This window comes from Lipotes vexillifer, unplaced genomic scaffold (assembly GCF_000442215.2).
Source record: "Lipotes vexillifer unplaced genomic scaffold, Lipotes_vexillifer_v1.1 scaffold443, whole genome shotgun sequence".
In the NCBI taxonomy this organism is placed as follows: domain Eukaryota; kingdom Metazoa; phylum Chordata; class Mammalia; order Artiodactyla; family Lipotidae; genus Lipotes; species Lipotes vexillifer.
Genome location: NW_006779163.1, coordinates 2,449,756 through 2,463,181, shown reverse-complemented (window position 1 = coordinate 2,463,181; position 13,426 = coordinate 2,449,756). Strand labels below are relative to the sequence as shown.

At 48.2% G+C, this 13,426-nt stretch overlaps 1 protein-coding gene across 2 annotated transcripts in view; it reads left to right on the top strand.

Annotated features, from left to right (window-relative positions):
• Nucleotides 1-13,426, top strand: part of PLCG2 (phospholipase C gamma 2) — a 148,804-nt gene that overhangs the window by 73,206 nt on the left and 62,172 nt on the right. For both annotated transcript variants that reach the window (XM_007452535.1, XM_007452536.1), the window contains 2 exons: nucleotides 1,016-1,100; nucleotides 2,616-2,699. In XM_007452535.1, the coding sequence (XP_007452597.1) occupies nucleotides 1,016-1,100; nucleotides 2,616-2,699 (169 nt within the window). The remainder of the gene's footprint in view (nucleotides 1-1,015; nucleotides 1,101-2,615; nucleotides 2,700-13,426) is intronic.

Below are 13,426 nucleotides of genomic sequence, written 5' to 3'. Positions count from 1 at the left end.
GAGACAGGGATGCTGGAAGTGGGGACACTGGGGTGGCCAGGAGTCCTCTTGGCGGTCTCCCGGGGCAGCTGCCGAGTGTGGCCTGCTGCTTCCTCCCGGGGGTGCTGGCAGAGGCCGAGTAGACAGCGTGGCGGAAGCTGGGCCGTTTCTGCCCACAGCCCGGGCAGACTTCCTTCCTGACCACGCACAGCCCCTTTCTAGTCTGACGTCTCCAGGAACGCAGAACAGTTTTCTCTGGCCACACCAGAGGCCGCCCAGACCACCCTCTCTCGCTCTGCCGGACACTTGGCTCTGCAGCCACGAGGATCTGGATCTCATGCCCTTGACCTGCCACCCTCCGTCACTGTTCGTGGCGTTCCCTGAGAGGCTTCAAATGCAGTGGTTACAGGCAGACCCGGAGGCAGGCTGCACTGGAGTCCGCCTCCGCCGCGTGCTAGCACCCAACGTCTCTGAGCCTCGGTTTCTTCACCTGCCGCATGGAGTGATAATGGTGCCCACCTCCTCAGGTTGTCAGACCAGCTCCGACCTTGAGCCGTATACCCTGCCCCCATCCCCGTTGCCTGTTCTGAACCCTGGGGCTCGAGAATGCATACTGTGTTGGGGGTCAAGTGTAGCGAGGGCCGAGGTGACGTCATTGCCTGGAGATCCCCGGGGCAGCCTGGCACATAGTAGGTGTTCAGAGAAGGTTGGCTCCTTCCCCTGCCTGTCTCTGGCCTTCAGTGACCTCTTCTTGGCTGGAACCCCTGTGACATTTCGCATCTGCCGAGGTTATCCGACACCATTTCTGCCCTCACTGCGAATCTCCAGCGTGATCCGTGTCCACGGCCATCCCTGAAGGGTGGAGACCAGCCTTGCACATCGGGTGTCTTGATCCCAGAGTCTCTGTTCCCAGTTAGTGCTCACTAACAGCTGTCGGCGGGTCTTCTCATAGAGATGGGAGCTGACGGGAGTAGCCAGATCCTCCACGCTTGACATCCCTCAAGGCTGACGGGGCTGGTGTTCCCCTCTTTTGCAGCATCAGCCTCCGAGAGTTGAAGACCATCTTGCCCCTGGTCAACTTCAAAGTGAGCAGCGCCAAGTTCCTCAAAGATAAGTTCGTGGTAAGTTTTGTGTCTCAGCCTGGCGATTTTGTGAACCCAGGGCTACGTGTGCCTTTCCCGTGAAGCCACTACGTGCCTTTGAGCTCCACTGAGTGGCACCCAAGGAAGTCCCCCGCCTCCAGATTCATCCATCTTAGTCCGGACAGAGGGATTGTGTGAAGATCTTAGGCCCGTGTTCTCAGTCGTGGCAGAGGACGTCATCCACGAAGACCATGTTCACCGAGCTGCTTGACTTGGGACGTTTCCACCAGTCCAACTTTCCCTTTCCCTCACTACCCCACAGCCTGTTTTCCTTTTAATAATATGAACACATGTGTTTCTTCTGGAAAATATTATGGAAGATTCCTTATGCAGGTTGCCAGGGATGTGGCATTTTGTATTCAGGTCCTGATAGCGTAGTTGTCGGAGGCGACTCTTCTTGCCCTTCCCCTCTCCTCGCACCCACCCCTCCCTTCATCCACTGATCCTTCCTCCCACCCATCCTCCCATCCCTCCATCCCTCCTTCCACCCATCATTTAATTTGTTTATGTTCTTGTGTAATTAAGCCGTTGGTAGATCTGGGCCGGGTCATTCCATGAGTGATGGGGTAGTGTAGGTCAGGTGGGGCTCTTCTGAAGGGTGTAAGGATGGAGGTGAGCCATAGGCATTCTTTCTGGCCTTCAGAGAGATATTGATTCTCATCAAGGCACCCAACAACACTCCAGCCCAATAGTCCCGGCTGGTGGACTCACAGGGGCATGTCGCAGGATTCCTCAGCTGGAGAAGCCCATTCATTTTTATACCAGTGGAGCTCCCGGAACAGTTAACCCACTTTATGGCTTATCAAGCCATCTTTTGGCCCACCCCCACCGCTCGAACTAGTCCAAGAAGGCAAAACCAGAGAAGGGTGGGGACTGACAGAAGAGAGATGGGAGAGGCATTTACCACTGAGTGCCATGTAGTTGGAATTTTGTTCCTTATCAAACCTTTATCAAGCAGGTGCTACGTGGATGTTATCTGGTTTGGTTTCAAGGAAGTCCGAGGAGGGTAATGGTGGTTCTTCCATTTTGCAGATGAAGAAACAGAGGGTCTGAGAGGGTCAGATGATTTGCCCAAAGCTGTTAAGCCATTCAGGGGACAGACCTTGACTGGAGTTGAGCTCTGTTAATTCTAAGGGCTCGGTTCATTTTCTTATGCTTTTAAAAATGACTTATCTGTACATACCCTATAAATATGTCTAGATTTGAAAGTGTCTTCTGCCCCCAAAAGGAGGAGTTCTACATTATGGCTCTTGGAATTCTGGCTGAGATCCTTCCCTTCTGGGGAGTCAAGGGAAGGATCTTACCAGGGATCCCTGGTGGGTATGTTCTCCAGGCAGATAAATTAGGAAACTTGTGGACAGTTGGGTTCACAGGAATGCAAGTTTGATTTTAACCAGCGTTGTAGCAGAGCCATGGCATTTCTGTGAACAGGGAAGAGGCATTCTTGTGGTGGACAAGAAAAATCGTGTGGTCACTTTTTTTATATATTTACAGGAAATAGGCGCACACAAAGATGAACTCAGCTTCGAACAGTTCCATCTCTTCTATAAAAAACTTATGTTTGAACAGCAAAAATTGGTAAGATGATTCCTTTTTTCCCATTCACTTTTTGAAGGTTTTGATAGTCTTATTTGGCCTTTTACTTTTAAAACTTGAAGTATAGTTGGTGTACGATATTATATGAGTTACAGGTGTACAATATCGCGATTCACAATTTTTAAAGGTTATCCTCCATTTATAGTTATCATAGAATATGGGTTACAGTCCCTGTGTTGTACAGTGTATGCTTGTAGCTTATTTTATATGTCATAGTTTGTACCTCTTAATCCCCTCCCCCCTATCCTGCCCCTCCTCCCTTCCCTCTCCCTACTGGTAACCACTAATTTGTTCTCTATATCTGTGAGTCTGTTTCTTTTTTTGTTATATTCACTAGTTTGTTGTATTTTTTAGATTCCACGTGTAAGTGATATCACATAGTATTTGTCTTTCTCTGTCAGACTTATTTCACTTAGCATGATACCCTCCAAGTCCATCCGTGTTGTTGCAAATGGCAATTATTTCATTCTTGTTTATGGCTGAGTAGTATTCCAGTGTGGTGTGTGTGTGTGTGTGTGTGTGTGTGTGTGTGTGTGTGTGTGTGTGTGTGTCTATATATCTGTATATCTATCACATCTTCTTTATCTGTTCATCTTCTGGTGGACACTTAGGTGGCTTCTATATCTTGACAGTTATTAATCATGCTGCTGTGAACATTGGGGTGCATGTATCTTTTTGAATTAGTGCTTTTGTTTCTTTCAGATATATACCCAGGAGTGGACGTGCTGGGTCACATGGTAGTTCTACTTTTAGTTTTCTGAGAAATCTCCATACTGTTTTCCACAGTGGCTGCATCAGTTTATATTCCCATCAACAGCGTAGGAGGGTTTCCTTTTCTCCACACCCTCCCCAGCGTTTGTTATTTGTGTTCTTTGTGATGATGGCCATTCTGATTGAGTCTGAGGTGGTATCTCATTGTGGTTTGGATTTACATTTCCCTGCTGATTAGTGATGTTGAGCATCTTTTCTTGTGCCTGTCGGCCATCTGCATGGGTCAGATGATTCTTGAGCAAATGATCGAATGATGTTTTTGTTTCCCCTGTGTTTCAAAGTCCGGCATGTTCCTAAGAGACCCATGAGAAGTGTTCTGTCTCCCTTCTAGTCAAGGAAATACCAAGTGGGAATGGCAGTGACATCGTATTTTCATCTATTAGATTGGCAAAAGTTTTAAATGTTATAGAGCTATGGGGACAGTGTGGGGAAATGGTGCTCTCATACCTTCGCGGTGGGAATATGAGTGGCCGTCAGTCTGATTGGAATTTAGTCTGAGCCTATTAAAGTAAAAAAAGTTCTACTAACTCTATCATCTTGTTCTGGAAGGAAATTTACCAAATTATTAATAGTAACTTGTCTCTGGGTTGAGGGATTTTTGTGTGTTGTTCTTTTTATACTTTTATTCCTTGTTAATGAGAATATGTTTTTCGATTAAGATAATATGCTATTGGGACTTGCCTGGTGGCGCAGTGGTTAAGAACCCGCCTGCCAATGCAGGGGACACAGGTTTGAGCCCTGGTCCGGGAAGATCCCACATGCCACGGAGCAGCTAAGCCCATGCGCCACAACTACTGAGCCTGTGTTCTGGAGCCCGCGAGCCACAACTACTGAGCCCACATGCCACAACTACTGAAGCCCGCGCACCTAGAGCCTGTGCTCCGCATCAAGACTAGCCCCCGCTCGCCGCAACTAGAGAAAGCCCGTGGGCAGCAGCGAAGACCCAACGCAGCCAAAAATAAATTTAAATAAATAAATTTATTTTAAGAAAGATAATATGCTATTTTAAAATTAAATTAAGATGTGCGTACATTTTGACCTGACAGTGGCATTTTGGGGCCTCCGTTTTAGAGAAATGAAAGCACTGAGACCTAAGAGTGTATCACTAGACTGTTTATTGCAGCATTACTTATGCTGGCAAAATACTTGGGAGCCATCTGAATGCCTCTCAGTAGAGCAAAAGCTGGGTAAGTTATGGTCCATCCATACTGTGTGACACTGTGCAGCTGATTAAGAAGCCTGAGTCCGTTGTGTTTCTGTCCATCTGGAGGGATGTTCATGGTATTTTGTGAGGAAAACCAGCTGCAGATTCACGCAAGGAGCTAGGTCTGATTTTTTGGTAACAAACAGTACCTCTCCTATATATGTTTGTGAGTGTTTTTATGAACAAGGAGAAGGTATGGAAGAGTATACACACCTCACATTTAATGGTTTTTTTTTAAATAGATTACTGTGGTTTAAATTTATTTATTTATTTATTTTTGGCTGCGTTGGGTCTTCGTTGCTGCATGTGGGCTTTCTCTAGTTGTGGCAAGAGGGGGCTGCTCTTCGTTGCGGTGCGCAGGCTTCTCCTTGCGGTGGCTTCTCTTGTTGCGGAGCATGGGTTGTAGGCACGCGGGCTTGGTAGTTGTGGCAGGTGGGCCCTAGAGCGCAGGCTCAGTAGTTGTGCACGGGTTTAGTTACTCCGTGGCCTGTGGGATCTTCCCGGACCAGAGCTCGAACCCGTGTCCCCTGCATTGATTGGCAGGTGGATTCCTAACCACTGCACCACCAGGGAAGTCCCTCATATTTAATGTTGATCTTGTGTATGTCCTGGAGGGATTTGGAAAGATGCTCAAGAGAGGTAATTAAATTTGTCTTTGCACCACTCCGTTTTCAACTTGTTCCAAGTAGCACATTACTTTTGCAATTAAAAAAAAAAAAAGTCCCATAAAGCATAAGGCTTAAAAAGGGAGGCATTCAGTTCAGTGCAGGGAGTGGCATGCCTGGTGGGTGGTTACTGCTGTTACTGTTGGAAAAGGGCTTTGCAGGAGGCCGAGGTGGGTCCAGAGCAGAGCCGCGAGGGAGCAGAGAGTGGGTAGGACTTGCAGCAAGACGGATCTGCTTTCTTCGGCTGTGTGATCTTGGGCCAGCCACTGAACACTCCCAGCCTCGGTCTTCTCATCTGTGCAACTGGGGCTATGATTCCTGCCCCACCGGGCTCTGTGGAGGACTGACGAGGGACTGGAGGTCAAGAGTGCAGGCATTTTAAAGTGATGAGTGTGAAAGACAGTTATCAGCTGCCTTCTGCCAGCCTAGACCTCTTGATAGGTGACCACTGGCCTTGGGACTTCGGATGTATCTGAGGTAGAGAAATGGGAGAAGCATTTCTTGTCTGCCTAGATTGGGGCAAAATACATTATTTCATAGAGTAAAAGATTCAGTTGCAGTGTGTTCACTTTTTCACGCAAGTGATAATTAGTTCTTGGTTTGCCAAATAGAGTAGAAAGATCATAGGCTTCGGAGGTTGAAAGACCTGTATTCCAGCCCCAACTTGACTTCTAACTGACCAGGTGATTTGGGGGAAAGCCATCTTTTCCCCCGTCACTCAGCCTCCTCTGTAAAATGAGGGTATTAAATCAGGTCGTTGGTTATACAACTTTAAAGCTATCTAACCCCGCTCCCCTTTTTTGCACGAAACCTTAATTAAGAAAACTGCTGCATAAAAGCTGATCAGAACACTTTTTACATTAAAATCTATATCTTTCATTCATAATCAATTCTTGAGAGGAATGAAAATGTTGTGATGATAGTATATAAATGAAATCCAGATTAATGACAATTGCTGTCCTAGGCAGTTGACCAGGACTGAGAAAAACCTGATTCACTCAAGATAAGTAGTTGCAAAAAACAGGTTTTATAATCGTTTGTCTGGAAATTTCAAGATACTGTCTCATCAGGCAGAGAGCAGGCGAAGCTTGGGAATAAGGTTCCCATAAAAGCTGTCGCATCTGCCAGTACAGGTTACCCACCACTGATGGTCTCCACCGTGATAAAATTCCATATAAGAGCACTTTTCATTGTGGTTCTTTCTAAAGCTCATGTATGTGTGTTTGAGAGGGAGAAGGAAGGGAAAGAAATTTGAGTCAGATTTCTGCAGAATCCCTGAGTCCTCTGGGGGTACCCTAGATGGCCCAGTTTGGGGGAAAAACATCTGTACGTACCAGAGGTTACCCTGGTGGCCAGAATGCCACATTCAGCCAGCATTCGGTTGTACTTGGCCTAATGGTTTAAATGTTTTTTAAATGAATTGCCTACATTTAAAACTTGGGAGATTTCTTATTACGATCCAGATTTTTCACTTCTCTTGGGAAAAATAAAAATCGAGGTCTGGCTATATTTGGCAACCTCTGAGCGGAGGGAAGCATGCTTTCTCTGGTTTGCCCCAGCCCTTCCCCCAACCCCCATCCAGCTCTCTCTGCTAATTTATGTCACATACCCCGTCCCTAAGACCTTCTGGGTCAACTGCCTCTCCATCACTGGAGGGTAGAACTGTCCAGTCTGGCCACTGCATATTTGAATTCAGTGACTTGGAATTTGAATAACAAAGCCCCAGGCTCTATAGATAGTTACTGGCCAACTTGAGAAGCCTCAGTGCTTTTGCGTAGGTAAATGCTTCTCCCTTGTCAGCATATCATTTACTTACTGAGCTCCTCACTGGAAGCTCAGGGCAGAGAAAAGCATTACCTCTGTGCTGTTAGGGGCGCAGCTGGCTTTCTTGGGCTTCTTGGGGAGACAGGGCCATTCATGGTGATTGATGATGCCCAGACCTAAATCCGGGGAGTGGGGTCGTGCTTATCAGTAGCTCTAGGTTTCCAACTTGAAGTTGCCAATCCCTCCTTGTGTCTAACCACCCGCTGACGTTGCTGCTGTGAAGCCTCAAAGCTTCCAAAAGTTTGGCAGCAGCAGGAAGATAAGAAATTTAATTCCATGTGTGTCCCCCTGGGCGGGGGGTTATACCTCTAACTAGGCTGTCGTAACAGTATTGTGAATAAAGATCAGAGCTAACATTTCCTAAGTGTGAACTCTGTGTTGGGCGCTGTGCTGTGTCTTACATATATTGAATTCTCCTGGCAACCCTGTGGGAGAGGTACTGCTATTATCCTCAATTGGGGGATGAACTTGCTGACACTCGGGTTACTCGCTGGAGGTCGTGAGGTTAGTAAAGCTGCAGAGCTAGAATTTGAGTTCTCCTGTGCTCAGCTTCACTGCCCACCCGCTGGTACACTTCTTTTTAATTTTTTAAACTTTGGTATAAAGGGAAATTTCAGACAGAGACAAGCAGAGATAATAGTATAACAAACCCCCAAGCACCTGGCAGCCAGTTTTCAGCAATGGTCAACTCATGGTCACCTTATTTCATCTATGCCCTTACCCGCCTCCCTCTTCTCAGATGGTTGTGAAGCAAACCTAAGACCTTGTGTTTTTTCTTCCTTCAATATTTGAATCTAATACCCAGCTTCATCACTGCTACTTTGCTGCCTCCCCAGCAAACCTGTGAAGTCCCCCCTTGGTTACTGGACGCTGGGGGTCTGGCATTTACAGGCCCTGATTATAAGTGAAGATGGCTGACTAATATCACTCTTGTTCTCGGCCCAGGACTGGAGTTTCAACCCCATGGGATTAGGTGGTTGGGTTACTGTTGATTCATCTGCTTTTACCCCCTGCCGTTTTACATGCTCTATTCTTGCTGCCCTCTAGTAGATTAGTATGGAAATGCGTTAGGGTTCCGTACTACTTATGTATTGCTTACGCATTATGTGTACGAGTTCCGTATTGCTGGCATGTACATAACAGTATTACCACGATGCACGTTCTCTCTCTCAGTTTCTGGGGCTCAGGCATCCAGGCGTGCCTTAGGCTGAATTCTCTGCTTTGGGGTTTCACAACAAGCTGCATTTAAGATTTCCACTGAGGCTGTGCTCTCATCTGAGGCTCAGATGAGAAAAGATCGGCTTCCGTGCTCATGTGGTGATAGCAGCATTCAGTTCCTTGCAGTTGTAGGACTGAGGGCTCCAGCTTCTTGTTGGCTGCCCGCAGCTCCTAGTGGCTGCCCACGGCTTCTCCATGTATGGGGCTCCCTACATGGCTGTTTGTTTCCTCAAAGCCAGCAAGACAGGTTCTCCAAGCATATAAAAACATCATCATGTAATCATATGCACATAACTGTGTACCTCCATTACCTTTGCAAGTTACAGGGATAAGGCAAGGGTTTGCGTACCAGGAGATGGGGCTCCTGGGGCCGTCTGTCCACCATGGGTTCCCATGAACCCAAGTCTGAGTCGCTCTCCAGCAGCTCACAAATAATCAGTAATCGGCTCACAAATTATGTCCAGTGCAGTTGAAAGAACAAATGTCTTCCCAGCCTTGCAAGGTGCCAGGGAACATAAACACACACAGCTCTCTGCCATCCCATTACTATCTATCCCACTGGGGTCTGAATATAGGTGATTTCTGTTGCTTGTTTGCCTGTTAAAGTAGAAAACAACTCTGCTATAATTTAAGGTGGCACTGATTTTCCTTTAGCATTGCTTTTGGCTAGGAGCAGTGTTAAATTTCCTGACCGTCATGGGGTGACGGTGGCTATCCTAGATGGTTGTTGCGAAGATTAAAAGAACTGGTAGAAAAAAAAAAACAACTGAAAGGTCTCAGTCACCCAGCAGCGGGTCTGGCGTGCAAAGCTGCCCTCAGAGCGTCGTATCTGCTGTCACGGTCAGCCTGTCTTTTACGAGGCAGAATCCCCCTGGGAGGAGGTGAGGGCAACTGGCCTCTGGTGCGCTTGCTCTCTGTCCTGTTTCTAAAAGATCATCTTGGACACGGAAGCAACCTAAATGTCCATCGACAGAGGAACGGATGACGAAGATGTGGTCCATATATACAATGGAATATTACTCAGCCATGAAAGAAGAATGAAATAATGCCATTTGTAGCAACGTGGATGGGCCTAGAGACTATCATACTCAGTGAAGTAAGTCAGAAAGAGAAAGACGAATATCATACGATATCACTTATATGTGGAGGCTAAAATATGGCACAACTGAAGTTATGTGTGAAACAGAAACAGGCCCACAGGCGTAGAGAACAAGCTCGTGGTTGCCAAGGGAGAGGGGGGGGGGGAGTGGGGGAGGGATGGACTGGGACTTTGGGATTAGTAGATGCAAACTGTTATATAGAGAATGGACAGACAACGAGGTCCTACTGTATTAGCACAGGGAACTATATTCAGTATCCTGTAATAAACCATAATGGAAAAGAATATATAGATATCTATATAGATATATGTATATAACTGAATCACTTTGCTGTACGGCAGAAATTAACACAGCATTGTAATCTTCAGTAAAATAAATTTTTAAAAAAAGACCATCTCAGTCACAATCAGTGGATTTCCCAGCATGTCCTTTGATATCTCATGTACTGAAGCAGAAGACTAGGCAGCCCTCGACAGGAAATTGGTTTCTGATATCGGGATACATTTTACTACAAGCAAAGTAATGCATATTCAGTCCGTAAAAGTTGGGAGTGCATTATAAAATAAAAAGGAAATTAGAATACCTGCAAGCCTACCCATGATTATACCTACAATTACACGTTCAGTAAGAAGTTTGATGTTTACTCTTCCAGATTTTCCCTGGGTGCGAGCGTGTGGGAAGAGAGCGACTGACCTTCTGTCATATGTTGGTGGAGGAGTCTAGGGCGTATCACAGGCTCTCCTAATCAGTGGTCAGGGGAGAGAAGGGTCCCCAGTGCAGAAGTTAGCAGTGAATCTGGTCAGCTTTCCTCTCACTGTAGTTTGTCCCCACGGCCGCTTCACATGACCGGCAAAGCGCAGAGACTGTTTAGGGCAAGTTACAGCCCCAGAGGATGTGATCACCCACAACGATGTGGGAAGATGCAATTCCCTGACCTTAGGTGGACCTCGGGGCCTCTGGGCCATCATTTCTGTCCCCTCCCTTTGGCGTAGCCCCTTCCCTTGTCTAGCTGGTAACTGCCTCTTCTGAGGACCAGAAGTCATAGGTTACTTTTCCCTGTAGCCTTTTTTTTAAAAAAATTTATTTATTTTTACTTTTGGCTGCGTTGGGTCTTCGTTGTGGTGTGCGGGCTTCTTATTGCAGTGGCTTCTCTTATTGCGGAGCACGGCGCGCGGGCTTCAGTAGCTGTGGCGCACGGGCTTCATTGCTCCGCGGCATGTGGGATCTTCCCGGGCCAGGGCCTGAACCCGTGTCCCCTGCATTGGCAGGCAGACTCCTAACCACTGCGCCACCAGGGAAGCCCTCCCTGTAGCCTTTTAATTTAACTTAATTTTAATTTAATTTAGTTTCCCTGTAGCCTTTTACTTTTCCCCAGAGAAATTAATTTATTATTTTAGTCATCCATTCAATAAATGGGTGACTCAAGAAGGCACAGTGGTCAACTAAACAGACGTCACCCTGACTTACTGAGCCTTTATTGGGGTCGCAGGGCATCAGAGGTGTTGCCCAGAGTCACAGAGGGCTGAATGCCCTGGCGTGGTAGGATTTGGCCATGTAACCGTACACGCTAATGTGAAGATAAATTAATTGCTGCCTCCCCTGTGTGCTCATAGTATCTAGAGCGTTCTGCCCTTGTTGCTAGGATGTTGTCATTTATATTATGTGCCTTTGCACATACTGTGTGGGGCAGTGGCGATTGACCAGAGTGGACCTGGGTTGAAATTCTGGCCCCTTGACGTTCTCGGTATATAACCTTGGAACAATTATGTGTGCTCCCTGAGCCCATTTCTTGGTTCTGAAACGGGGTTTATTTTACTGCTTTCCTAATAGGATTGGCACAAGGAGTAACTGAGGTCGGGGCTGCCCTGCATCAGCTCGCAAACATTGCCGTGTCCGTTTCCCACGGCGGCCGTAACAAAGGACCCACAACTGAGTGGCTTAAAAGAGCAGAACTTCATTCTCTCACAGTTCTAGAGGTGAAGTCTGCAGCCAGGTGTGGGCAGAGCCACACCCCTTCTGATGGCTCCAGGGGACCATCTGTTCCTCGCCTCTCTGCAGCCTCTGCCATTTGCTGACCATCCTGGGTGCTGCTTACCTTGTAGGCATGCCTCTCCAGTCTCTGCCTCCATCATCCCATGGGCACCGTCGCTCTGTGTGTCCGTCTGCAAATCTCCCTCTTTGTAAGGACTCCATTCATTGGATTAGGGCCACCCTAATCTAGCATGACCTCCACTTAACTTGATGGCATCTTCAAAGACCCTGCTTCCAAATAAGGCTGCATTCACAGGTGGTGTTAGGACTTGGACATGTCTTTTGGGGGGCGCAGTTCTACCCATAGCACATGCTGCACATTCTTCCATCTTTAGAACATCCTCCCGACACACGTCCCCCTTCCGGCTGCCGCCCCATTTCTCTGACCCTGTAGGGTCACCTATTCCAGGAGTGCCACCTACACCACCGTCTGCACTTTCTCCCCTCCCTCCACCTCTGGAGCCCATTCCGGTCATGTTTCCATGCCTCCTACCCCACAGCAGTTCACCTTGTCACATCACCGTTGACCTCCGCCTTGACAAGTACAGTGGTCCACCCTCTGGTCTTTGTTTTGTTCGCTCCGTGGCATGTGACCCACGTGACAGTTGGCCACTCTCTCCTTGATATTGTCGCTTGGCTTTTCGATGCTGCACTGTCTTCCTTCTTCTCGTACCTCGCCGTCTGCTGGCTCTCAACCTCCTTGGCTGGGTCTTCAGTTTCTTGGCGTCTGATGGTTGGCATGACCCAGGTGAGGCCGGTGCCTAGCTGGCAAGTGCTGATACCAGTTGTTAAACTAGTTGCTGCCAGAGGGAGCTGGTGACTACCCTCTGCCCCAGCAACCCGCTGGTCCCCAAGAGTCTGGAGTGGACCCCACGGGGGACCATCCAGTTCCCGTCAGCTCCTCGGCCAGCCCCCTGCTCACACGCACTGGCGTGTCCTCAAGCATCTGTGGCCAGAGATGGTGAGGGACAGCTTTCCCTGCAGTTACGCTGGCACCCAGGCGGAGAAACGCCCAGTACCCGCTGCACCCCCAGAATGGCCTCCCAGCTGCTTTCAGGAAAAGACCCGCCATGCTATTGCTGTTTTTTGTACAACCCTACCCAAAACTCAGTCCACAGAACTCTTGTCTTATCTGTTTACTCTTGGTGTGATCCTATCTGGTTCCCCGGCTTCAAATAACATCTTTATGCTGATTACTCCCAGAAACGTATGTCTCCGGCCCGCACGTCTCCCCTGAATGCCAGACTCCCCTGCCAGCTTGCCTCGCGTCTCACACTAGAATGTCCAGAAGAGGTGGCGTGATACTCAGCACCGCCCCCCATCTCCATTGCCGTGAACCCATACCTGGCCGCCCCATTGGGAGAGCCCAGGAATCGTCTTGATTCCTCTCTCCCACTTCCCATGACCCCTGCCCCCGCCAGTGCATTATGCCCATCTCCTAACATATCCTCAGGCAGCTTGGCCTTTGAATTCTGAGAGAACTGGGTTTGCTTCCATGTGTGCTACCTGAGTGCTGAGCCCTGGGCTGGTCATATTTGCCTCTTCGATTTTAGCGCGTTCTCTGCCCTGCTCTGCACCCCGAGGGGCTGATTCTTACAAAACGAGTTCCCAGGCACCTCTGCCTCCAGGGGGTTCAGCAAGTGGGGTGACAGGAGATTGCAGGCAGAGGAGTGGGGAAGCTGAGGTGTTGCTCCCTGTCTTTCCTGGCTCTGGAGCATCTCCACAGTAGAGGCACCTCCTCCTGCATCCCAGCTCCTCATGTAGCTGAACTGGGGTGCAGCTTTTTCTGTACATCATTGCAAGGCAAGGCAAGGAAGGGGCTGGCTTTAAGTAAGGACCGCGTGGAGTGGACAGTTGAAGGGGGGTCACAGATGGCCTTTCTCCAGATGTAGGGAA